Source organism: Lepeophtheirus salmonis, chromosome 6, assembly GCF_016086655.4.
Source record: "Lepeophtheirus salmonis chromosome 6, UVic_Lsal_1.4, whole genome shotgun sequence".
Lineage (NCBI taxonomy): Eukaryota > Metazoa > Arthropoda > Copepoda > Siphonostomatoida > Caligidae > Lepeophtheirus > Lepeophtheirus salmonis.
This window is the reverse complement of record NC_052136.2, coordinates 43507684-43535033: the sequence shown is the minus strand read 5'-3', so window position 1 is coordinate 43535033 and position 27350 is coordinate 43507684. Positions and strand designations below refer to the sequence as shown.

General features: G+C 32.9%; 2 protein-coding genes across 2 annotated transcripts; both read right to left on the bottom strand.

The window, feature by feature from the left end:
* Positions 1 to 1730: 1730 nt before the first annotated feature.
* Positions 1731 to 27197, bottom strand: LOC121120049 (solute carrier organic anion transporter family member 4A1). Its single transcript, XM_071889357.1, has 5 exons — positions 26179 to 27197; positions 10512 to 10830; positions 6039 to 6409; positions 3036 to 3603; positions 1731 to 2403 (listed from the first exon to the last, which is right to left on the bottom strand). Exons 3-5 carry the CDS (start codon positions 6274 to 6276, stop codon positions 2127 to 2129), a joined length of 1083 nt encoding a protein of 360 aa, XP_071745458.1. The 5' UTR covers positions 6277 to 6409; positions 10512 to 10830; positions 26179 to 27197; the 3' UTR covers positions 1731 to 2126.
* On the bottom strand, positions 10508 to 26660 carry LOC139905707 (solute carrier organic anion transporter family member 4A1-like). The gene is made up of 3 exons (XM_071889356.1): positions 26225 to 26660; positions 10696 to 10830; positions 10508 to 10650 (listed from the first exon to the last, which is right to left on the bottom strand). The coding sequence occupies exons 1-3, from the start codon at positions 26658 to 26660 to the stop codon at positions 10508 to 10510; spliced, it is 714 nt and encodes a 237-aa protein (XP_071745457.1).
* Positions 27198 to 27350: the final 153 nt, after the last annotated feature.

The window sequence follows — 27350 nt, the reverse complement described above, 5'->3', positions numbered from 1 at the left end:
TTGTATCAAATTGCTCGCTCCTGCCTCCTCTCTGCTCTCATTTTTCCTTAAAACGATAAGAACTCTATATATTATACATGAAGAATATTAAATTTTAATTAAAGATATTATCAACCCTTGTTTTAGCCTATTTGCAAGACATCCATTGCTTTGTATAATAGATTTGATTCAGAATTAAGACTTTTGATACTATAATTGAATACCTAAAGGGATTAGCAGGGAGAACTATATATATCGAGAGTGTACTTGTTTTCAGGAACTACATAGGTTGACATAAACAATCATCTAAGAAATTTTCATGATTTCATCAGATTAGGGGTAGTGGTTTAATTAATTATTTGAGCAAAGTCTTTATAATAATTGCACGATTTAGTAAAGTTGGTAAACAAGGAATCTGTTTAAAAAAACAACAACTAAGTATAGAGATTAGACAACTTTTTTTTTTCTCAAGATGGAGCTCTGTGTCATTGCACCGCTGAGACCTGAAAATTGCTTTTTTTTTTTTTTACTTACCAGTGTCCTGAACGTTAATTGGCTTAATTTGAATTAACTCTTGTTAGCATGAGAGCCATTTCTTTTTGTGCCACATATGCTTAAGAAAGAGGAATTTTAATACACTTTGACCACTTCTATCTAAGCCGCTTTTGACTCCCCCCCCCCTCTTTATTCATCCCGAAAAGTTGCACCTTACAGATTTAAATTAACAATATGCAGTAATGCACTCAAACAAACGTGTTTAAAATCTAATGCAAAAAAATGACTAAAAGTTAATCAAATTTGAAAAAGCAACAATAAAATTTAAAAATCTCAATCTAAAAATTTGGAAATTTTTTCAATTGCAAATAATCTCATACAAAACCATCAAGTGTCTTGCTGAGAGTGAAGGATGAAAATTTCTAAGATATCCCTCAAGCTTCCAAGTTGAGATGTTATCATCTAGAATTTCAATTGTAAAAACAGTATAGTGACCAAATACAACAATAGAATTGAAGAGGGTGATTTTTCTATAACTCCCTTCAAATAGAACAGAATCAACTCTCTGAGTATTTGCAGAGCCTGACAATTGCTAAAAGTATGAGCTACAGAGTTAAAGAGTTTGCAACAGCCTGTACAACAATAATTGAAATAAATACATCCTGAGGATATTTGAAATTATGCCGTGAATATCCTACAATCTTCTATAGTTGCAGGATATGGAAATAAAAGTACATAAGAATACGAATACCTTTTCAAGAGAAGTATAAATAGGCCACAATTAAAAATGGAACCATTAGTTATGTAATGAATAGTTCAAATATTATTAGAGAGAGCTTCAATCTCAAAATTTACCCATTATATTATTACTTTTACTTCATCTGACCTAGGAATCTTGTGTTAAATCCATCAACATAAAGTTTATTTCTTTCTGTATTCCCTAGGAATGACTGGGATATGGACTTACTTACATTGAGTTCAAGAGAATAATTTCTCCCCTATTGTGTTGTTAGTATGTATCTTTGCACGCTTGAACAAAAGAATATATACGGATAAGGGAAGAATAAAAATAAATAGAGAATAAGACAAAGATAAGATTTGAGCGAACAGGAGTTCAACTTCTCTTTTCTTCTTCTCTAAATCTTGAAATTTACACTCCTTATCTTATGTGTAAATATATGAGGCAGAAGAGTTCAGAACTAATTTTAATTTCTTAACATTTGGCAACCCTACCCTAGTAACTAGGAAATACCAAAGAAAATTATAGCAAATTTATTTTTAAGATGTCATGTAGTAACATTGAACCAGAGATGATCACTCATTACATTTATAAAAGTATTTAAAAAGTATAATTATGTATAAATATAATATGTATTTGACAACAATTAAATCGGATTTTTATAAAATCAATAACACAATTTCATTTAATAATATGAGTAATTATTTTAAAGAGCTTGACTTCAAAATTTAATTGCTTTACTTTAATCAAAATATATATTCGGGAATTAACGTTGTGGTGTAAGTCCATATGTATATGGCTAGAGGGACAACTTCTAGTAGTTGATTTATATGTATGTATATGGCTAATGTCACAACTTCTAGTAGTTGATTTATAAGAATGTATTTGGATTACTGGTTTATTTTTTTCATACTCATGAGTCTGCCAACTTGGACTTCTTACTTTGAAAGTAGGCAAATATAAAGAAAATGGCACCCACAAGTCGCCAAATTATCAAAACACCAAAAATTAAACGACTTGACCAATAATTATCATAGAGAAGGCAGTTTCCACTATCCCGATCGTTCCAGAGTAGACAGGATTTGTCTAAAATAAGTCCAAAAATAATCGGTCCTGGCACGGTGCCAAACCCACGAACCAGAATAGTTTGAAGGCCCAAAGACAGGGATCTATAGAGTGGTTCTACCGATCTGTAATATTTAGAATTAAACATTTTAGAGAAATTGATGATAACTCATTTTTGCCCTTCGATTGAAATGCTGTCTTCCTGATTGCTTTTACATCGAGATTTATGCAAAGGACCTTTTTATTTTCTACTTTTGTGGCATGAAGGATGCAACATTTCATATACTATTAATTATAGCTCAATAGCTAAAAAATATGACAAATATATTACTCCCAACAACATTTCCTGAATAACTTTTAGAATATTAATTTTTTTAAATGCACTCTTTTTTATTATGACGTTGTTAGTCTTTACTTATTGAAAAACTATGGGTTTTTTAATTTATGATGAAAAATGAGGAATTATTAGAGTTCGAAAAAAAGGTTACTTTTTCGTCAATATTTGTAATTACAAGATTAATAAGATCTTTATAGGGTAAAACTAACACTAAATAATGAAGATATTGGAAAAAATATTTTTCAAAAAAGCCCTTCCTAAGCTCTTTGACAACATTTTTGGGCTATAAAGGTGATTTTCATGTTTTTCGAGGTAAAATCAAACAGGAATACACAATTTCAATCTAACGGCAAAAAATATTGTTGAAATTTGTTTGTTTAATTTAATCAGTAAATATAATTGTTACCTTAAGCTCGCTACAAGGCCAGGCATGGTGGCCAGGAATGTAAAAAATATTTGGAAGAAGAAAAGGGCTGAAAATGGAAGATAATTACAATTGGATGGACACACCCTTCTAACGCAATAGATTCAGGTCCGTCAATGCATAAACAATCTCTAAGAATCCCATTAGTTCCATTCGATTTACATCCAGCATAGCAGGGATTAAAATATGAAACTCCATTTTCGCCACAAACGGGCATATAAGACAATACATCACAGTTTGCAGAGCAATTTGTATTACACCCAGCAGAGAGGCTTAGCTGTTCATTGTAAGGGACGTGGGGATATGCAGAGTTAACTCCCGCAAATGGTGGATTTGGACAGTAGAGAAGGAATCCTAAATAGAGTGGTAAAATAGCGAGCTGACAGACGATGTACATTGCGATTGACTGAGTTCGAGTAAATTCGTAAAATTTGACTATAAATCCTCCAAGGAGAGATCCCCCAGCTCCTGCAGGTACAATCAAAATCCCTATAAGAATTGCAGCATATCCAGGAGTGAGCCCGAATTGAGACTCCATATACTTGGGCATAAATGCTGCTAAGGCTAAAATAAATATGATTTAGTGAGAGAATAAAACTACATATTACTCAAGGTTAATATAATTAAATTGTTATGCCATCATGTAACCGGGCTTGCTATAATTTTCAATTAGATGTACCGTGCCAACTAGAGTATAACAACGGTACTCGAATACTAACAGTCAAGGAAGGTAATAAATAGCTATTCGCTACTCTTGGTAACAATTATACTCTTTGACGTTATCATTTAGAAGCGTGGTGGAAGTCAAAATTTTGTAGGAAAAGCGTAAGAGTAGGACCTTGTATTTCGATTAACATTGATTTTACTTATTATTAAAGAGATGCTCCAGCAATTCAACAGAAAAAAATACTTTTCGCCAATTCAATTAATAATCATTTCAATTTAATAATATATTTTTTTAAATATATAATATATTGATATAAAGAAGTTCGTGGATAGTCGTATTACATTTCCTTTAGGCTCAATTACTGAAAGTCAGATCAATTTTACCATTCAGCTGTCCTAAGGACCGATTAGTCAGTCCTTCAGTCCTAGCCACCTTATTATTTTCTTCTCTTTTAGCTGCAATTGTAAAATATAAAAGTAATGATTATTCATTGTTGTGACGTGTTACTAGTGTTGGATCCGTCTAAAAAAAAGAAGAAGACTACTGTCCTATCAGTTCGTTCCTAATAATTTTTTTTTTCTTACGACCTGTCCTTATTAGTCTTTTATGGTAAGTACAACAGCTGAAATAATAAGGTACTAACTATATCCTTATAGCTGTTCAACATAACCTCATTGCCAATATGATTTCCAGCTCCATCATTAGTATGAGCAAAGTCAGACAGCCCTTTACAAGTAAGCATATATTGAATACTAATATATATTACATATCCAGTCAAAACCAGAATTAATCCATACCATTGAGACTGAATTGAAGTGGTGCTCGGCGTAGGAATCAATGGGGTCGCTTTGTCGCTTTTTGGATTTAGAGATCCAATCATATCATATCCATTAGTTAGTGACTGTGGAGCTTATGAAAAATGCGCAGAAAGCTTGATATAGGTGCAAGTTGGTCAATGATGCCCTTCGAAATGTCTTCCCTGGTTACAATTAAGAAAAATTTCAGTTCCCACTTAGACAAGAAAGCTAAAGTTTAAAGTAGGAGGTGTGTATCTAGAACTTATTATTATACGTTTTAGCTATCATTTATTATTTTCTTTGTTTTATACTATTCAATCCTAGCTATGAGTGAAGAATAGCTATAAAGATAGCTAGGACAGTAGGACTGAAAAACCGACGTATCAGTCCTTTGGACTATTGAATGGTAAAAAAGATCGGCCCAATAAAAAAAGAGACTAAAAGGAAAATAAAAGAATGATTAGGACACTGGTTCTTAATCTTGTTGGAGGTGTGAGCCCCACCAGTTTCATACTAATACTCACCAAAACCTTTTCAATTCGCCAAGTGATATAACTCGAAATGTGAAAATTGTAAAAGTTCTCGTGAAAGCATTACCAAAAAAGGAAGTTTTGATAACTTTGAGGAACAACATATGGCTGTCAGAGTATATCAGCCACTGATTATTTTCCATTATTGCAGAGCCCCTACAATTTTTTTTTTTTTAAAGTTTTGATCACCCTGATAACTTCGTAAAGCCACAGTCGGGAATCACTAGGAAATAGGATGGTCTAATAAGAGCACTTATACAAAATATACTTTTTTAAACCTATACAAGAATTTAGACCATTTCCCCATCTCTAGTTATAATATATTGAAGTAAGATATCTTAAATAAGATATTAAGATAAACTATACAACTTTCACTGGCATGGTGGTAAAGACTGGATGTCAATTTCAATCAGATTTTTTTATCTGTAGCAATCGTTCCTAAATACAAAGACAAGTGCACTCTTTGTCAAACAGCATTCAAATGCAATTTGTGAAAGAACTACTGACTACAGTATCTTTAAATATATTCAATCGATAGAGATGGAAGTAAGCAAAGCCAGAATAAAAATTTACGCAAGAAGGCCAATAGTTAGAAATTTGTTCAAGACGGAAGGCCCAAATTGTATATATTAATATACAATAACATATAATAGACCTTGTGGGTTGTGGGGCTGGTTCCCTGGCACTCCCACAAACTCCGGCTACGGATGTAAACTATTTTTTATTTCATTAAGATTATCTTACTTGTTTTGTTTATGTTCTAAACATCAAATAAAAATTGGGAACTGAAGCTCTCAGTCAGTGACGGAAACTTTTTAGTGAAACTCATTAAACTCATATATAAATTTTATTGAAAAGGACGTCAAGACTTTTCCCCGTCCTGGTACACTGCCTAAGAGTTACAAATGTCTTCGCTCTCCCATAAATTTGATATTTAATTTTTTTTGTAATGAGTATGAATTAAGTAGTTGTTGCAGCAATATTTTAAGGATTATGAATACTTACCAGCCAAAAGAAATCCATCCATGGTAGCCCCTAAGCTAATGCATGCGTATGTTGCATTAGATAGAAGATAAAGTATGGCTCGAGGTAATTCAGATATTTTTCCAAAGTCACATGTATTAACAACGAATTCATCCGAGATAGATGAAGACTCACTCGCCAATTTGTTCACTTCTGACTCTTCACATCCAGGAATACGAGCTGGGTATAGGCCAATCAAAAAGGCGCATAAATAGGACATGACAACTATTAGAAGAAATCCAATCCACCATGCTCCAACCCATTTAGGAGATGCTGTATCGATATTTAGATGCTCTACTGAGACTAAATAGAACTCGGTAAAAACATTTAAAAATTGTCCTCCGACCAAAAAGCTGCAAAAAAAATATATAAAAATAATTATCATCATATTGAAATTTAGTTGAAAGCATAAATTTGGACAGTCAACACCAAAAATAATCTCAAAATTGAGTCTGCATTATATTTTGTATGAGGGCTGCATGTTGAACTACTGAATGTAGAAAAAATTCATCGTCACAATAAAATAACGCTACAATTCTTTGGGCCGTTAAACATTACAATCTTTACCTTATTGGATTGAAACATTTTACGTAATAACTGATCATAAGCCTTCTCTGAAGATAGATATTCTGGATTTTATGATATACTTAGATATTCATCACCACCTACTTTCCAATCTTTTTGCCGGGATTTAATGCGATTTTTCTCTACTTTTGGGATTCAATGTGCTTTAAAAACAGATAATTGCCCTCAAATTAGGATGAACGAGACTTTTCTTGAAAAACTATATGTTTGTTGGAAAAATACTACCCCTTATCAAATGGGCACGCCGAAGGTCATGTTAAAATAATTGCCCTGTTCTTGCCAAGACTGGATGAGATTTTCAGGCGTAAAACTTACTTTTGGGGCTTTTGCAATTACGTAACCCTCCATGCAAAGATGGCCAAGATCCTACTCAACATGTGTTTGGAAAACTACAGCTAACTTTGATTCCTTCTCGACCCACAATCCCTGTTACAACATCTGACTTCATCAATGTCCAAAACAATCTGAAAAAACATTTTGATAAAACATCTTATCCCTTGCAAGCTCTACAAGAATCTACATTGAGTGTAGTTCAATCACATCAAAGTGATAGAAGAGTGTTAACAAAATTTAGAAAATCTTGGACGACGATGTCTAATTCAAAACCTAGATTCCTTTTCTATTTTTTGGAGAAATAGAAAGTATATCTCTCTGAACTCATCCAATAAGGATATATATTTATCAAATTCACCTAGAAAAATAAGGAAGAGTCCAAGATCAATTACACAACCTCCACCTATGGTATCCTACTATACTATGGCGGCCTTCAAGTCATTGACGCTGAGGTATGGAGTCACATTAACAACCTTCTCCAGAATCAACTACATGAAGAAGTCCGTATATATTCTCGCTCCAAAAATGATCAAAAGTGGGTTGGCACATTTTTTGCAGTATTGAAGGTGCTACGTCCTGCTGGAAGCGGTAAGATCCTTCCCAGTACAGTTCCTGGATCCATGGAAGTACTTGGGACTGTAACATATACAGATATACATTTTTTTTTTAGCTTCACACTCTCGGGAATGAAGATCAAGGGTGTCTTCATCCGGTATCATAATGAGGCCAGATGATGGCCCCTGAATATGCTGTACTTGTTAAGGACAATGTTCTCGATGTAAGCTAACTCCATGGTAAAGGGACCGCACAATAATTGAGGAATTTCAGAAGTACGTCAATCTGGGTCACCCTGTTGGCCATTTTTGCCTCGCAGAGGAAGTAGCCGCTTTTTTATACGGCCCTACATATTTTCCCTTTCAATTGAAGCGAAATGATGGCGCACTTTGAGTTCATTATGTCGTTGTCAGAGGCTCAATAACACTTTTTAGAAATAAGTTAGTGTAACAACTAACAAAGACGAATTACGTGAATTATATGGAACAAACATTATAAAAAAAACATAGTTTTTGTATTGGATAAATATTACATTGAAGTTGCTTTCCTAAGACTAATGTGCCACCCTGTATACATATATAAAATCAAAATGATTATTTTAAGAAAAATATCAGTACTATCAAATATTGCAAAACGAAGGGGCTACATCAAAATGTAAATGTATCTTTGTGTCAGCTGTCCACTTGCTGTTGTGTCGTTCCTTATTCAGGACCGTAGTTCAGTTCAGTTCCACTTGTCGGTCCTTCAAGAAGGAAAAATCCATCCCTCGTGACGTCAATGCGGGTGTTTTTCTTTTTTTAATTATTTTTTTATATCGGGTGATCCATTGAGATCAACACTTACTAATTCAATAACTAATGAAAATTGAATGATTGAAATTAATTTATACTGTGATATATTAAAGCATAAACAATTAAGTAGTTTAAAAAAAAAAGATCTGAGCTCTAATACAAGTCCAGTTAAGGACACTTGAACGTGTTCGACGAATTTCCATTCTCGCACTCCAAGCAGTTGATCGTCTCCACTACCACTGTCTAAGCCATCATCAAGTCCAAAACGTCGGAGAGGAAGAAAGGCTCTGTCAAAAGGGTCAAATTGGACTCAGAGGAATAAAAGAAAACAACCCACGCCAATCAACTCAAGTCCATGAGGGCACATGAAAGAAACCTCGGATGACTGTCCAAGAGCTATCAAAAAAGTGGGTGGAAAGAGCCTTGTGAGGTTGGACAGACCAGTTTTGACACCACCAATGAAAAAAAAAACCGATCTCCTCCGTTGCAACACTCTTTTGAATGAAACTTTTGAGTACCTCTTGAACTATTTTTTGACACTTTTAGCCCCCGCTACAGCTCTGATACCAACCCCCTCGACTACACCTTTTGAGTATGTTTGAAGGTGGTCTGCAGTATTCGTCATCTAGAGACCGTAGCCCTTAAAGCCATTGTTATTCAGCACTGGGACATCACGACAGAAGACTACATCTTCTGCCACCGCCTGGAATATTATTTAATAAATTATATCTTGTTAAAGTTTCAAATTCATAGTTTTAACATTTTAATGGACCCCCCCCCCCCCCGATATACTTAATTAAAACTTATACAATGAAATAATTAAATCCAGGATTTTCCTAGAATGTCTAATAGCTGTAAAATCCCAGGATCAAAAAAAAAAAACTCCCTGTCCCTAGAGTCCACTCAGAGTGTCATATTTTTAGATTATTTCTTATATAGGGAAAATGTATACACATACCTCTATGGATAATGAGCCAAGATAAGGAACCTCAAGAATGACGCACCTATAATATTTTCGAGTGAAAGTTCATAAGGAGGTCATTATTTATAATGTATATTATAAAAAAGTATTAATACACTAATTTTCAAGTACTATTGAAAAACTTTCTCCAGTTATCTAAGTTTGAATGAATAGTCATTTAGGTCACCACTATAGAGGCAATTAGTGAGGATCGAATTTGAGATCCATACCTTCATTACTATTAGTATTGAGACTCGATCCAAGACCGAATACATATTGATATATCTAATACAAAATGAAAACAGTTCCTATTCCATTGATTTAAAGTTGTGTCACTAAGGGCCGTCGTTTAAAATTCCTGTCATTTGAAACTTATTCTGATAAAATTATATATTTAATGTGTATAAAAAAATAATAAGTATTATTTCTGTAATAATTAATAGTTGGCAACCAGAAAAATATAGAAAGGTAGCTACTATACAGATACAGAGTGGTTTATTAAAATCTGATCACTTTTAATTTATAACTTCAACAAGATATAATTAATTAACACCCTCGACTACACCTTTTGGTGTCCCTCATCCAAACACAGAGCCCCTTAAATCCACTGTCAGCTAGCACTGGAATTCCCTGACAGAGGACTGCATCTGCAGCGTGTGCCTGGAAGCCATCATTGCCGCTAAGGGTGGCTACATTAATGATTACAAGAGCTCATACGCTTATTTATTTATAGTACTAATTTTGTTGAAATTCTATTGTTAATTAATAAATTATATCTTGTTGAAGTTTAAAATTGAAAGTGTTCAAATTTTAATGGACCACTCTATACACCAAAGATAGGGACTTGTTAACACACGCACGACTTATTACGTAATGAAGAAAAGAGAAGAAAGAACACACACATCAACCGTTTTTCTTTTTTTAATGGCTATCCTTAGTTTTTTCGTTACACACATTCCGTTTTACGCATCCTTTAATACGCATACAAAAGAAAAGCTGTGTTTTCCGATAAACCGATACTCCAGCCTAATCGAAGAACCAGATCAGAACCGCTAAAATTGAGCTGTTGATCCATTAAAACCCTGGAACCGTTAATATTTAACAACCACATAGAAGTTGGATCTGCACAAACGTCATGAAATACGCATATCAATTATGGCACTGGAACCGGCACGAAAATATTAATACCCTGAAATTAACTAAATTAATATATATAGGATATCCACTTACCCAAATGCAGGGCCAATGACGAAACAAGCATTAAGAATTCCGATATAAAGAGGAACAGATGACTTTTTAACGCTACCATCAAGGAGAGTTGTTCCTAGCGTGATAAGAGCTGCGGATCCGATTCCATGTAGTAATTGTCCTAATAAGAATACGTATTTGTAAAGAGATAAGTCTATGAATTCACTCTCAAATGAGCCTGGTAAGAGGTTTGAGAACGTTGTATTGACTAAAGATTCTTCTTCTTCACCCGAGTGGCAAAGAACATCCGAGTATCCCTTACCACTCTTGGTTGAATTGATTTCCCAAGGAATAAATGTATCTAAAAATATAATATTATTTTGTTAAATAATGAGCTTTAAAAATAATCTTTTTTATATATCGTAATGCTAGTAGTATTCTAGATGTTACCCTAATTGAATTTGGATATCTAAGTTTGAATAAAATAATTAAGTACTAAAAGCATTTATGTCCATCAAAAATACATCTCTCAAACGTCTGTTTGTGGCTCGCAAAAATCTTTGTTAAAACCTATTTAACCCTACTCAGAGGGTAAAACCTGGGTTTTAACTATTGTTACCATGTTTTCACAAATTTTAAATGGATTAAACTGGGTTAAACTCGTGCTTCTCAGTAAGACCAGTTAATAAGGAAAAAGTACTTTTAAGTTTTCATAAAAGAAGAAAAAAAATCAGTCATAAACAAATATGTATAAGGGGGATGCCAAAAAGTATTGAGTTGGCGAATTTTATCTAAAAAGATGGAGAAAAAAAACGCATATCAGCAAAAAAAAAAAATCATGTGCTCTCTGCAAAAATGGAGCGCCTTACATCTCACTGAGTGAGGTGTTGTGCAAGTTTGTCTGTGGATCCTCAAAATAGGTCAGCACGGAAGTAGAATTGTGCAGGAATCCGGCTCAATAGCTACTTCTGCGGATATGAACAAATTAAGAATAGCTATTTAATTAAAACCCTCGACTACCCCTTTTGGGTGCATATCGAGAGAAGGCCAACAGTGTCTGTCATCCAAAGACAATGAAGAATTAAAACAAGGCAAAAAAATTGCATTGAATAATACTACTTAATGCCAATGTTCAACAGTAATATTTGGTTTTAATGAAAGTAATATGTTCTGAAAATCCTTAAAAAAGGCTAAATTTGTAGAATGAAGATTTTTTTTTCTTTATCTATTAGAGATGAGAAAAGTAAGATTACGACGAGTAAAAAATATATTATTATTACCATTAAAATTGTTAATTTTGATCTATGTACAATGTGGAAATAAGATTGTGAAACGATTTAAAACATATTTTTAATGCATATTAGAGCCTGATATATACTTAGGCTTGACATTAGATTGACATCCAAACTCACAAAAATGCATTATTTTCCTTAATATTAATGCAAAAGGTTTTTTACTCTCATTTAAACTTGGTACTTTAAAATGTCCAACATCAACGATAATTCTGACATCACATGTAAACACTATTGAGCACATAATAAATACTTTGATGATTTACCAAAATGGATATAGTCCATTTCAATAAAAATAAACCACATTTATATTTGTTATTACTAAATAGTAATTTCATCTTAATGATTATACTCTACTAGACTAAAATTACATAAATTAATTTTTATATATATATTCTGTAGTGCAGACCAAGGTTAATTTAAATACAAGGTCAGACCATCATGTAATTGAGCTTCCTAGAATTTTCAATATGAAGTATTGTATCGACTGCTGGGCAAGACAGGTGGATTTTGACCAAACACACACCGACTCATAGTCTATTACGTCACTATTGCTAGAATTTCAATTTAAGTTATCGTACCGACTGTTGGGCAAGAAAATTTCAATTTTCACGAAACCCGCAACCACTCATCTACTATGACGCCAATATTAAAAGCGTGGTGGAAGTCAAACATAAGTGGTACACGCATTATGACATATCCTTGTATTTCTATTAACCTTGGAAGACACAAATATACATAAATTAGTAACTGGACTCATTTTAAAAAAAAACACTGATTGAACGACTCATAAAAAGTCGTGTTTTTTTTGTGAAAAAGAGTTAAAGAACCGAGTCCAAAGGAAAAGAGTCTTCCTAACTAATTATCATAATATACTAGGTAAGTAAGTAAAACTTTTCAATTGATTTATCTTATGTTTGTGTGATACATCCGTTTAATAAATCTATATGTTTTGACGGTGGTTAATTTGTCTTTCTCTCTCATTCTACCATTCCACCTTATCAAACAAAAGAAAAAACAGGGGGGATTAATTTAAAATACATCTGAACTCAAGTGGTTATCTGAAAAATCATCCTTTTGATAGGTCTTTGATCTACATATACCAGATATGAGATGCGTCAACACAAAATCACTCTTTTAAAAAAAGAAAAGATGAGAAAATTCCAATTTATTATTTTCCTTTATAAACAGGTATGTACAGGGTTGATCTTATATAGTGGTACACACTTTCTTATTTTCAATTTTCAACAGTAAAATATAAAAAAAAAGAGTAATGTTTTGTTTAACAAAATTATCTGTAAATAGGGGTTGGCACAACATTTATTCATTATGTGAGCCCTCAATATGTGGCATAAATCCCTTGCATGCCATGAACATGTTGTCAGAATCGAGCTTGGTCCACTCCTTCTTGATAGAATCCCCTAGAGACTGGACACTCCTGTACAGGAGTGTCCAGTCTCTCTTCCAGAGAGATGGTTCAGGTATGGAGAGGAGGGTGACCATATGAAACATTCTTAGCGGCACGATGACACAGAGCTCCGTCTTGAGTGAAAAAAAAGTTGTCCTCGAACTTTTCTCTGGCCCAAAGTAGTACTTTCTTATACAGAAGTTCCATGTAAGCATCTGTATTGAGCTGCTCCTTTTTCTCCATAAAAATTGGAGGGGAAACTTTGCCTGTGATACCCACAACAATGGTGGCGAATAATTGGTCCCCAGCACGATAAACAGGGGTACGGCTACACCCAAGCTCTTTGGATATGGTCATAGGGGACATGTTGCGTGAAAGAAGCTTCAAAATTTCACTCTTTTGTTGCTCCATTTTATTGTTCACGTTTGTTTTGACTCTAATTGAGTCAAAACAGAGAGTGGCCTCTCCCCCCTCTCAAAGCTCGTTCCACCCATTTTTTATAGCTCTCTGGAAAGACTAGTGTGAACCCCCGAGATTTCTTGTATAGACCCTGAATAAAACCTCTCCCGAGTGTTTTCTTTTCTTTTAGAGGCAAGGACGGACTTAATTCACAACACAAATTAATCAGTGGACTGTAATTCTAATTTTATCAAAGACGACCACATACCACCTTCAAACACACACAACCACGACTAGTATATATATATATATATATACAGGAGCTCAACTCGCTCGTGTACATAATAAGAAAAAACGACAACAATAAAAGGAGACATACTAAAAAAAAGGAATCTAAATGATACAGGGAAACACCAATATAACGAATCCGTTGTTACGACTTCGCTATCCAGACCCTCATGTACTTGAGGGTATTGACCTGGGGTGTTTTCTTTAACTCCTCCGGATCCAGTTTGTCCTTTTTGAGAGAGCCCTTCTTTCTCTCCATCGTTTTGGAATTTCTGTCGGAGTAGACAGTGGTCCTGGTTGACTCCCAGGAGTGCGTGAAATGGAATTCGTTGATCACGTTGCAAGTGTCATTTTCTCGACTTGCACATGTGAGATAGAGAGTTCAGTTTTTTTTTGTTTTTGTAAATAAATGATTATGCTTTATTATATCAAAAAATAAATTAACTTCATTCATTCACCCTTCATTTATTAATTAATGAATGAGTAAGTGAGTCAGATTTCAATGTACGACCCGGTATCGGGAATTTGTTCATTTTATATAGTAAAAATATCAACTTTGAGACGCCAAGATGTCGTTTCCTTCAATTATGACGTAATGTATGACCTCAATGGATACGGTCTATAAGGTAAAAACGTTTTTGTCCCCTTATTTCATCATATCCTAATGATAAGTTGACTCTAAATTCGTTATTTAAAACTATTCATGTAATTTTTTTAATTTCAACTTGTACAATTTGGTTATACAAGTTAAAGTGTGTACACAACTCATAGAAATAATAAATTATACAATACTGTTGTCTAGACTTAAAAAATTTTAAAACAACTCAAAACAACTTTTTACCCATACAATGAAATGAAATCATTTCCTTACAGCATTGTTATATTAAATAAAGATACGAGTGCTTTATATGATGTATGCTAATGCGACCACACACTCACACACAACCTTATCATAAAAAAAAATACATTTATATATTCGAGTATTATCTGAAATAAAATCCAATGTTGTTTAACGTTTTCTACATATTTATTCCATTGATATATACATAAATCCTTTTTTCGTTCAGCTCGTTGTTAGATTTATTGTATCTCAACCTTTTCTTTAAAAAGAAAGAGGAAAAAATACAAACAATCAGTTGATAGTGTTGGATTGTTTAAAAAGACTAGTGATGGGACAATTCCTAAAAAAATCACGATGCTGATTCCAATGCAACTCTTGTAAAATTCCCGATGCCGATTCTTTAATATTTTAAATAATAGTTGAAAAATACAATTTTACTGTAAATTAATCAGAATTACAAAATTTTTGAACTAAACTCATCTTCTATAAATATATAATAGGTAAATTTCTATTATAAAACATCCTTGTATACAATATGTTTTTGACACTCTTGAAAGTACAACATATATATATATATATATATACCGTGTGAAAATACTGATTTTTGTAAATATAAAGCAATTTCATCAAATGTTTCACCTAATTATTTATTTATTGTTATTGTCATTACTAATTCAATTAGAAACTGTTTATTTATAAATGAAATTGGAAAGTCATTGCCACCAAAAGTAAAGGGGATTCTTCTAATTATTAGAAAGATAACCCCTCTTCAACTATAATGAAGATATATACTAATACTAACACCATAATCCTCTTCTTCCATTTCTTAATTCGTATTAAGATATACGTCATCTCTTTTTCCTCTTTTTTAAATAAATGGGTTGTTATCATTGTTTTTCTAAGGCATCAGAAACACATATAAATTATTTTAATACTGTGTAAGATAAGATAAGGGAAGGCAATTCCTCTTCCCGACGACCCTTATCCAATGCGACATTTTGCAGAGCAAGTAATCCCACAACAAACTTTCCCCAGCCAAATTTTCCGAAGGCGAACTTTCCTATATCCTATGAGACATCATACATTACAATTTATAAAACTTATTCCTTGGAATGAAATTATGAGTACAATGGGGACGTTGAAAAAAAGAAACCGAAAATCAACGTGGTAACTCTAAAAATGAGCAGCATGTCTTGAAAGAGAAATAGGATAATGCTCATGACGTTTCATTAGATCAGCTACAATCATCTGTGACAAGGGAGGAAGGAGAAAAGGATATAAACAAGGATATTTGCTAAAATTACTCCATTGTCGATCCTCAATTCTCCTAAAACTACGACAAGGATTTACAATTATAACTCATCAACAAATCATCAGGGGTACCCTCTGTCTTTTATTAGCATACACGAATGTTCAATCAGGTTTTGAATATCAATGAATCTATCTAGGAAAGAATCTTCACTACTCAGGAACTAGGAAATAATGAAAACTGCTACGGGGAAAAAATCATTCTTCAGATTACAAATGTTTAAAAGATGGGCCAGCTAAAAATATCACGTGATTTAATTTTTTTTTTTTTAATTGAAAACATTTAATTTTTAATAAATAGTATTGGATTTCTAAAAAAATTATATATGACTCTTTTTTTTTCCAAAAAATTTAATTCCAAAAACCAATATAATTTGTCATTCTTATAATAAAAACATTTCTATGAAATATTGATAACTCTCTGCGAATTTTGAGAATCTAATTAGTACCCCATCTGTGTTGATAAAATTGTATGTATGTTACTATATAGAGTTATTTCCACAATATACTTTTTTGTAGCTACCATTGTAGGCCTGAGTCCTCAGGTTGAAAACATAACAAAAGTATTTTTATGAAAACCTGATGATGAATATATCTTGTAAAAGAATAAAATTTAGAAATAAATCTTTACTGAAGAACCATCATCTTACTTACAAATATTACAAAAAGCAATCATCATATCATTACCAGCACAAAACCATAATTTCAGTACTTATGCTAAAGTTATGTAGGCACAACAATTTTCATTTTCTATTTGAACGGGTTTCTCTAGACCTTGGGGTCTGGAAAAAAAATCCGCCCTCAAAATTACAATTTTTTATGTACTAAACTTTTATTTTATAAACTATATGCGTACACCTTCTAGTTTCGGCGTCTACAATCGACAAAGTTTGTTAGGAAATAGTTTGTCCCCACCCCTCCAAAAAATATATATATTTATATATAATCCTGCGGAAGCCCCCCCTGTAAACCTGCACTAAATTCTCCAACTATAAACATTCCTGACACCATTTTGAATAATTATTAAATAGTTATTACAATAATGGTCTGATAACTACCCACTGGTTTTGAACATTTTCTCTTTTTCTTTACAGAAGAAAAGTTGCAAAATACCATAAAGTTAACGACTTGAGAAACTCCCGGTATACTTATTTATCTATTAACTAAGCAAAGTAATATTTTTTTTAATATATCACCTCTTTAAAATCATACCTCACTTTCTTTTTGTTTTTCTTTTTTTATAAATATAAGAATTAATCTACGTTCTATAGAAATATAATTGTATCCCAACAAAACTTCTTTAAAAAAAGCGAGGGTGGATTTAAACATTGGTACGGAGTTGAAAATCTATCTAGAATAGTTTTGTGTGGACTCGTATAATTATTAACTCGATATACCTACTTTTTCAAATTCGAAAAAACAAGGCGAGTCGACTTACTGATTGTACCACTTAACCTCATCAAATGATTCGAATTTTCATTAGACTGATCTCCTTAAATCGTTTTCTAAAGAATCACAATTTCTAATGAGGTTATCTTAATACCTAAAGAGACAGACAATATATATATAATGATGAAAATCCATTGTAGAATGGCCAATGTAAAAAAAGAAACCGAAAATCCCCATGCTAACCCAGACAATTTGAAAGCTCTTAAAAGAATGAAAGGAGTAAGGGATATAAACAAGGACATTTGCAGGGACTATCCCGCATTTTTTCCTCATAGTCCAACAAGGAATTACAATTATAACTCTGCAAGAAATCATCAGGTTTACGCTCCTCCGTCTTTTTATGAGCACACACGAACGTTCAATCAGGTTTTGAATATAAACTTCGTACAACACAGTATATTTTTCTCGAATAAACAAGGGTGTCCGCCAAGGGGATCCGTTGTCAGCCACAATATTTATTATACGCTTGGACAAATTAATTCAAAATATATATGAAGAGACTAAGATAAAGGGTGTTGTTCAATTACCGAGTAGGACTTTAAAATGTCTCTACGACGCTCATAACATGAAAGTGATCAAGGAATCATTTTATTATTATCAAATCAGTTAGAACCTTCTTAAATCTAATATCGAGTTATTTTAAGAAGTCTGGACTTTTCATCAATGAAGAAAATACTGAGTTTTCGTCTACATATAGTACCCTCATGGCCAAAGCATGGCCACTTTTTAAATTTACTTATCATATTAATATCTTGGGATCTTGGATTGGAGTCAACTCTACCACAATGAATTAATAAGAGATTATGTCCAAAATTAAGAAAACCACGAACCACTTCTCACTCCTTAATTTGCGTACTTGGGATAAAATATGTGCATGGAACACCTATATTGTACCAAAGGGCACTCCTCTTCTGCGAGTAACTCCTTTCTGTGCGAAAATGTCTTCTGATTTAAGCGACGTTCAGGAGTATTTTTTCAAATTTCTAAAGAAAAAGAACATATCCTTTCAAAGAATGCACAATCCCTGGAAGCTAGGAGGTTTGAAAATCATTCCCATTGAAGCCATATGGAAATGTATTAACTCCTACTGGATTAGGTAGTTGTGGGACAATCACCAATACTGGCCCGACCTCTTACTTGCCTTTCTTGAGAAGCGTAATATTCATTATATTATGCCCCCATACCGTAGCCCCTCATTAAGACTTTTAAAGCTTGGGTAATTCTTGCCCAGAATCAAAGTCAAATCAAATCCATTTGCAATGGATCAGTCGATGTATTTAAAAAAAGTTGAGCTTTCCTTGCGGTGGCAGATGCCTATAAAAGACATATTTAACGTGAACTGTACAACAGATCGTGATTCGGAAATTGCAGCTGATGTCGTCGCATTGTTTTCTTTGGTACGAAAAATGGCTTTTAAATTTTAAGAATCAGTTTTAGGAAAAAATACAACCGTAGAACGCCCTATACTTCCTTTTAGAATGAAAATAAGCATGCTAACTACTGCAAGCCTAAGAAAATATTTATACAGCGTAACTCTTACTCCTTTTATCTCTTATCTAAGGTGCCGTGATATTGCAAGGACTCCCAAACAAAGTATTAAAGCAATAAACAATAAATTGTTGACACCGCACGAGAAGTGGTTCAAATATACATAGAGTTTTTTCAGGTACTCATGAACTTGCTGCCAAATACTTTATTCTAAAATCTTAGCTCACAAGTATAACGGAATTCGAAAAATCTTAGAAGAACATTTTAAATGCCAACTAAATAAACAAGACTTTTTATCTACTTCGAATAACGAAAAAATCAATGCAATTATAACCAAGGGGCAATATATTATCTATATATTAGGAATTGTCAAAGAAAATAATATTCCTGGAATTATGCCCATAGTGAAATTGTATTATAATGCTTTAACAAAATTAGCTTTATTTTAAGTCCTTCGCTATTGCTGTTTTAAACGTTTTATTATAATCTTGTTTTTTCTTCCTTTTTTTTTTTTTTACCCATGAATGATTTTAACTGTTTTCGAAACCTATTGTGTTCTTGAATTGCTAAATATTAAATAAAACTGCATGCCTTATGGACAAGAAATAAAAATACAAAGTAACAGGGGAGCACAAAAACATAAAAGAAATTTCATCATTACATATAAAAGAAGATGCTCTAAAAAGTTTCCGACCTAACAAAGATAGATTATTTCTGATTATTGTTCAACAACATATTATCCTTGTAGTACCTAAATACCCTTCTCCAACTGATGCTCCCATCTCTTCAAAATAATTGTTCAGGAGAAACTTTTTTTTTGGCTACCTTACTCCAAGTTGGATTGACTTAGACGCGTCAAATTTTAACACAACTAGCCTTTATAAGTATGATATTGTTTAAATCTATTAAAACGCTACGCTTTCAAAAACAAATATTTAATGACAACACAAACCTCGATTTTATACGTTTCAATTCACTCAAACGACTGGCGAGTAACTGTCAGCAAATGGATGATAGATGTGACTACCTTTTATTTACAAGAGCTTCAAATTGATGGTCTGAAACTTTTTTGACCAAACTCGTATATCCAGAGATACAAAAAATATGAAATGCCAGTATCATTAAAAAACGAAATGAATATGGTGACTCTGACAATTTGAAGAGTTTTTTGAGGGAGAGCCGCATAGCGATCAGGCAGTTTCATTATATTATCTGATAGCGTCTAAGGGATAAAGAAAATGAATACAAGCCCACTACCGTATCTGGGAATGATATAAGATGTAATTACTTGGATGATGATGATCTTCAATTCCACTCGAAGTCATAGCATGACTTATACTTATAACACCACAAATAATCCTCGATATTACTGTTTGTCTTCACATTGGTAGTTACACTTAACAGTGTTTAAACATAATATTTAATTTCCTCAAGTATAAAATAATAAAGAGAATAGTTTCAGAAAATAAAAAATATATATTTGGATAGGAACTACAAAAAACCCTCTTCCGTCATAGTATTATTTTTATCCATAATGATGACAGCTTCTGTCAATAATTGAAATATTTTCAATTGAAAAGAGCACCATCTTCAAATTTCATATTTTTATAACGTCTGGGAATTTGAATAGCTCGAAATCGAATAATTTTTCTATAAATATAAAAAGTATTTATTATTTACAAACAGGATACCGTTATTTGCTGGGATCTCATAACTTAAAAATTTGTCGTTCAGAATCACACACAAAGACATTTTCGACGGTCAATGTGGAACCCTATTAGCTACTTAATTTTTACCTGTTCTAATTTGTCACCTCCAGTCTATTCTTAACGACTCAGTTAGGTTCGGTTTTACTCAACACAAATAGATACAAAACTCAACTTGAAAGACATAGGCTTGTTTAATTTTGACTGATTCCTGTTTCATATAAATTGTCCTCATATTAAATTAAAATCTAAAATCTTGATAAATTTTTTTTTTTTTTTTTGCAATTGATAAATATGTAATTGCCGTGATTACCAAGCCATGAAGTAAAGAGGAGAGCAAAGTTCCTAAATGTCCACCCACAATCTAACTATTCATTGTATTATAGACGGATTTAAACAATCTGACAATGATGCCAGGAAGAAGTATAGGGCTCAGAAAGATACGAAAGGCCCACGATTCTTAGTTTGGCTCAAATGGTTTGTATCAGCATTTCCAAGTTCTTCAATGAGTAAGTTGGCCAAAGATCGCCAGATGAGCGAGGCAACCATCTACCGAGCTGCATTGATGATATTGGCTTAACCTTTTATCGCCCAGAGCATTGTCATCTCCTCACTGATCCTAGATAGGCCAAAAAAGTGATCCATGACAAGAGGCTTATCTAAAATCCATTAGTGGATACCTTAATTTCTTCTCGGATGAAAAATTCTTCAATGTAGATCGAACATTTAACATCCAAAATGATATGGGGGAACTGCCAAGATGTTCACAAAGTCCCTGCTATTATGAGATAGGGTGCTATAAGCAGTGAAGGCCATTTTATGGATTCTTATTTCTTTAGTGTTAGCCTCATTATCAACCAAGATGTTTACATGGATGTTATAGAAACGGTTGTTGTACCCTGGATGAAGACTGTGGCAGCTGGAAGGCATTACACATTCCAACAAGACACTGCACCAGTCCACAAAGCCTAGAGAACAATTGAATGGTTGATACCAATGTACATCACTTTTTGCTACCTGAGGTACGGCCTCCAAACTCCCCAGACTTAAATCCAAGCGATATCTTTAGGGAAGGTTGGAAGCCCGTCCCTACAGGACTCATCATAACAATATTGCCTCCCTAAAGCGATTCATCACCTCAGCAGCCAGGAATCTTGATCTTGCAGAAGTAGAGCATGTGGAAAAAGTAATTCACCAAAATAGAGGACACATTGAATAAAAGTGTATTGTCGGCACCTCTATTGTAAATTTTCGAACCAACTTTTAAATCAAATTACAATAAAAAATTAATAAGAGTTATTCTCCGAGAACAATTTAATTGAAACTATGAGTCTATATAAATAAATATAGGCATGTCAGTATTCATTGATTCGAAGTACTATTAAAATACCATGATATTTGTACGTGGAAATACAACATTAAATAATGATAATAAGACGAAACAGACATGAAACTGACCATTTGTCCTTTGACATTTTTACAATTCTAATGATAATATTTTGAAACATCATAATACAAGGTCTATTGATTAGTAAGAGCAGAGGTAATTGTACCTCCATTAGTGCAAGAAATACTATACATAAGAAGGAGTATTCCTAGAATAATACTAACATAAACTGTTGTAAGGTCAAAATTATAATTTTACAGGGTGAGGACTCAAAGAATCCTTGTCGAGGTTGTCTAACCTCAGTTCTATAAGTATGACAATTTTGTACTTGGCACCATTCGAAAGAACTGGCAAAAAGTTAGGATTTTATATTCCTCAGGTACCATGATCTTGCCATGGTTAAAGAGGACGTTCTCCAGGGGCAACTATGTGTTTACCCAAGACATCGGTCCGGCACACACGTCCAAGAAGGTGCAGCATTTCTGCAGCAAGAACTTGGCTTTATTATGGCGGGCAAACTTCTGGCCTTCGTCCTCAACCGACATGAACCCTCTGGACTGGTCTTTTTTGTTTGGATTCACGTAACCTCCATAAAAAATGTAGAGTATAAATACCCTTTCTAGATGATTAAGGTTTTTTTCTAAAATAACATTTATAATTTTTTAGAGCATTAATCAAAACGTTTAGAATTTTAATTAATATTTTGTTTTTAGTTCAATCTAAAGAAAAATAAATAACCTTATCCGAAACACTGACTTCTATTAAATTACATTAAAAGAATCTAAGGCAAAAGACGTGAAAACAATGAATTGTGCAAGAGAAGTTTATTATTACACATATTCTAAATTCTAGACAAATCAGAATTAAAGATAAGAAAAAATATTCTTGATTGATATACATGAAACCTCTTTTCCTTATAGTCTCTTTGGACATGATGATGCAAGACTTACTTGATTCTTTTCCCTTCTTTCTTTTCTTCAGGCAACGCAATTATTCAGGATAGTCGAATTTTTTATTAATCACTTTTCTTCATCTTTGTTTTTTCTTTCATCTCATCTGCCCTCCTTAGACTTAATTCTTTCACACAACGCTCACGGTTTTTCCCATTTTTCCCTTTCTTTTTCAAAAAATATTTTGCCTATTACCTTGTTTATTCCTGCTGATAGGATAATCAACGAAAAGACGGTATAATATATTTATTCATTTATATTCATGTAAATCCGGTCTGTTTTTTAGCTGGCCCGTTAATTTATTTCCTTAGCAGTTGTCACTATTATTAAATTCCTGAGTAGTGAACATCCTTTCCTAAATAGATTCTATGATATTCGAAACATGTTTGAACGTTCGTGTGTGCTCATAAGAGACGGAGCGTAACCCTGAGGATTTGTTCCAGATATATAATAGTAAGTCCTTGTTTGACTCAGAGTAGAATTGGGGATCAACATCGGAGTAATACTAGCAAATGTCATTATTCATATCCTTTTCTTTCCTCTTTTGTCACAGCTGATTGTAGCTGATCTAATGAAACGTCATGAGCATTATCCTATTTCTCTTTCAAGACATGCTGCTAATTTTTAGAGTTACCACGTTGATTTTCGGTTTCTTTTATTTTAACATACCCATTCTACATTGGACTTTCCCCTTTGTTCATGTATAATCCATCCCTTGAAATAATCCAATAACTTGCATGAAAAAAGGACAAGATCATGTCTTATGGGGGACTCCTTTCTAAGAGAGGAAAATGTCAAAATGCACTAAACAAAATTTTCCTTAGTGCAGGTTTCCGGTGGGAATGTTTTGTTATAGCCTTGACAAGAGTCAGAAAGCAAACCTGCATTCAACAATGTCAATATGAAGCAGTTACCCGTCTACAAGGCAGCTATAAATTATGATTTCACAGAAGACGAAATTGCGGGTGCACAAGCCTGATATTACTTTGGATACTCTTGCTTTTATACCAAGGTCCTTAAGGATTAGATGGATACGCCATAAATAAGCCCAATAAAAACAAAAGTGATTACCATAAGGATTCAAAATGTCATTTATATGGTAGTGTAGCTTAGTTTTACGCTTAATAATGAGTAGTCATAAATGTATTTTGTTGTTTAAAGGATGTAATCATAACCAGCATATGTAACACGCAGATACATATTGATACGCAGTAAATATATTGATCAACGCCCACCAAATGATGGAATAGGTGGATCTAGCATACCCCTTTGAATTTGCTACATGACTTTTAACATAATGAGTGATTATATTATAAGCATTCCTCCAACATTAAATTGTGATATTTCACAGAACCAGTAAAATATTATCAATCATTTCCTCTACCTAATATTATTTAAAGTGGATCGATCGTATCATAAGATGATTTATTTTAGAAAGTGTGTCGTCATTAAACAAAATCATTTTAACAATTAGATTGTCTATTTATGAAGAATACAACTTCTTTTTTTTTTGTTGAATCATCAATATCTTCAGTGTGTGAAAAGAAGTGAGAAAAGTCTTCTACACTTCAATGACTTTGGCAACAGTTTTCAAGTTATTAAAGAATTATAAACCTGCTAAAAACACCATTCTTATCTTTTTTTTATTAAGAGTATTTACTACTTCCATAAGAAAAAATCTAGATTCATGATAGTACCTTACTTTACTTCACCATATGAAGAGGAAATTTCTACTGTTGGCCTTGAATCCAACGAAAAGAAGGGATTTCATCTCTTTTTTAAAGAAAAAAAAAATTATTATAAGCTGTAAGCATGGCAGTTGTTCCATTTTGTCCACCATTTTTAATGTATAAACTAAGGAGCAACTTAGATAGGACTTCTCCGACAACAAGTGTTGCTGCACTCCATCAGACTATCACTAAAAAAGGTCATAGCATGTACAGGATAATTAATATTTTTATAAGGGAGAAAATATACACAGAAGGGGAACGAGGTTGGGTTGGATATTTTGAGAAGGATATTGTTACGATAAACTCATTCAATTAATTTCAATAAACTCGCACAATCATTTTAATTCTATATAACAACATTTATATGTGATTAGTAGATAGCAAAGACTCGAATTGGACTTACATCCATATTTAGAAGACGTATCTTAAATCTCAGTATAAAAGACTCGAGGCTTGAATGAACTCAATACTCAAAATTCAAATTGGACTCTCGAGAGCTATTTTTTTACGGAACTCAAGAAAAAGCCTCAACACTATCAACGCAAGATTTTAAATATGGACTTAAAATGAACTTTTAAAAAACTGAGCACTCAAACATGACTTGATAAAAATATTCAAGGACTTCTGAACAATTACTTGAGACTCCACTTGTACCTACATGAAATAAGAGTGTTTATGGATCATAAGTTAATATATTAACTAATGAATTTAAATAAGTGATAGTCCACTGATTGTTATCGATTAGGATGATACTTTTCGAAAATGCCACAACCTCTACGATACTGTAAGCAATAAGAAAAATTGAATGCGGATCTGAACAGGATGTTTCTTAAAGGAAGGCCGATTCCTACTCACTTTTTATAATAGTAATATGCGTTTAAAGGTTATTCAACAAATTCCATGTTTTGTTCTTTTTTTCTCCTTCTTGTCAAGTACAATGGTGTATCCCTACGTACAAAGGAGTATATCCTTAAAGGAACTTATCGACTTTGATAATGACGGTATATAAATTATAAAAAGAAGAACCTTATAAAAATACATACCATTTTATAAATATAAGAAGTGATGTTTCCTTGAGGAAAATGTCGCAATTACTTAATTATCAATATATAATTAAATACGCATCAATTGTAAAAGTTAATAAATAACTATAAGGGAGTATAGTTTAAAAAATAGTGTGTACAAATATAGTCAAATACTTACAAGTAAAACAATGCATCATTAGAATGAAGGTTTTTATGGACAAAATCAATCGACTTAGTTTATGCATGTACATATATTATAATTAGTAAAATGAATAAGCACTTTTTTGGATAATCATTACAGTTAGATATAAAAAAGCTTAAGAAGAAATTTTTACCACGGAATTTGAAAGGAAACTCACGGATAATTAATTATATCTGCAATCCTTTCAAATCACGGTGCAAATGTATTATATAGAAAATAATCTAAATGAGTCTTACTTGTCGGTTATGAAATGAGGGGAACTAAAAATAAGAGATCCCGTACCCACAATGAACATTCCCCAAGCAATATATTTGGGCTTGGAAGCTCCTGGTCGTCCTCCAAAGTATGTTACAGGTATGACTGCAATAAGTGATCCCATGTCATAAGCTCCAGCAATAATCCCACTCGTTGTGGACTGTAGTCCGAATCGTTTTTCAAGGGATGAAATAACAACATTTGTAAAGATCATTCCTTGTACTAAAGCTGCCATACACAGAAAAGTTAGGAGCCATTTTGGGCCCAGTAAGGAACCATGTAGACGAATCCCAAGTACACGATGAAGTTTATCAGACGTGTTATTATTGGATTGAGGATCTGAGATCATTTCTGCATCTTTTAAGCAGGAATTAAAAGGAAGTTTCTTCTCGACATCCATGTCTGTTTCTTGGAAGCATTCGTTGTCGACACCCGTTCTCTCTTGTTTGCTTATTGCTGCCATAATGAGCTAACTTATTTATTCATACCATTCTTGTAGAGTACATACTATGTGTGTGTTTTTTAATTCTTGTTTTCTTGTGTTTATATTATAATAACAAGTAACAACATTGATTATATCGAACTTCGAACTTTACGTCTCTGATTCCTCTTTTTTCTCTTCTTTCAATTTTACAAATCTTGAATCACAACACCGACATATGCTTCAACTTCAATGACAGTACGTACTTTATAAATGAGCACTAAGTCTTTTATTTTTTATATAAACAAAACTGTTTAAATATATAGATAATTATTATAATATATTCACTCTAAATTCTTTAGAAGATATCCTGGAGAAAAGTGTGTAAAACAGTACTAATGCACGTGTGCACAGCAACTATTATTAGGGTAGGAATATAATCCCAGAATCACGGATGATGATGAAATAATTCTTCATCTTTTATATATAAGATATTGTCGTTTATGAATATTACTATTAATAATATAATTGAATAAATCTCTGTCTCCACAATAACAAACAATGAATGAGATCACTTCTGTTCAAATGGATGTAGGTTTAGTATATCGTAAAAAGGACCGCTTTACGGGCGTGTATGTACGTAAGTGTGGAAAAGCGTGAGGATCAATTCGCTAAAATCCCTTGGATTTTCCACTTTTCCTTCTTCTCCTTCTCTTCATGGACATGGTTGAT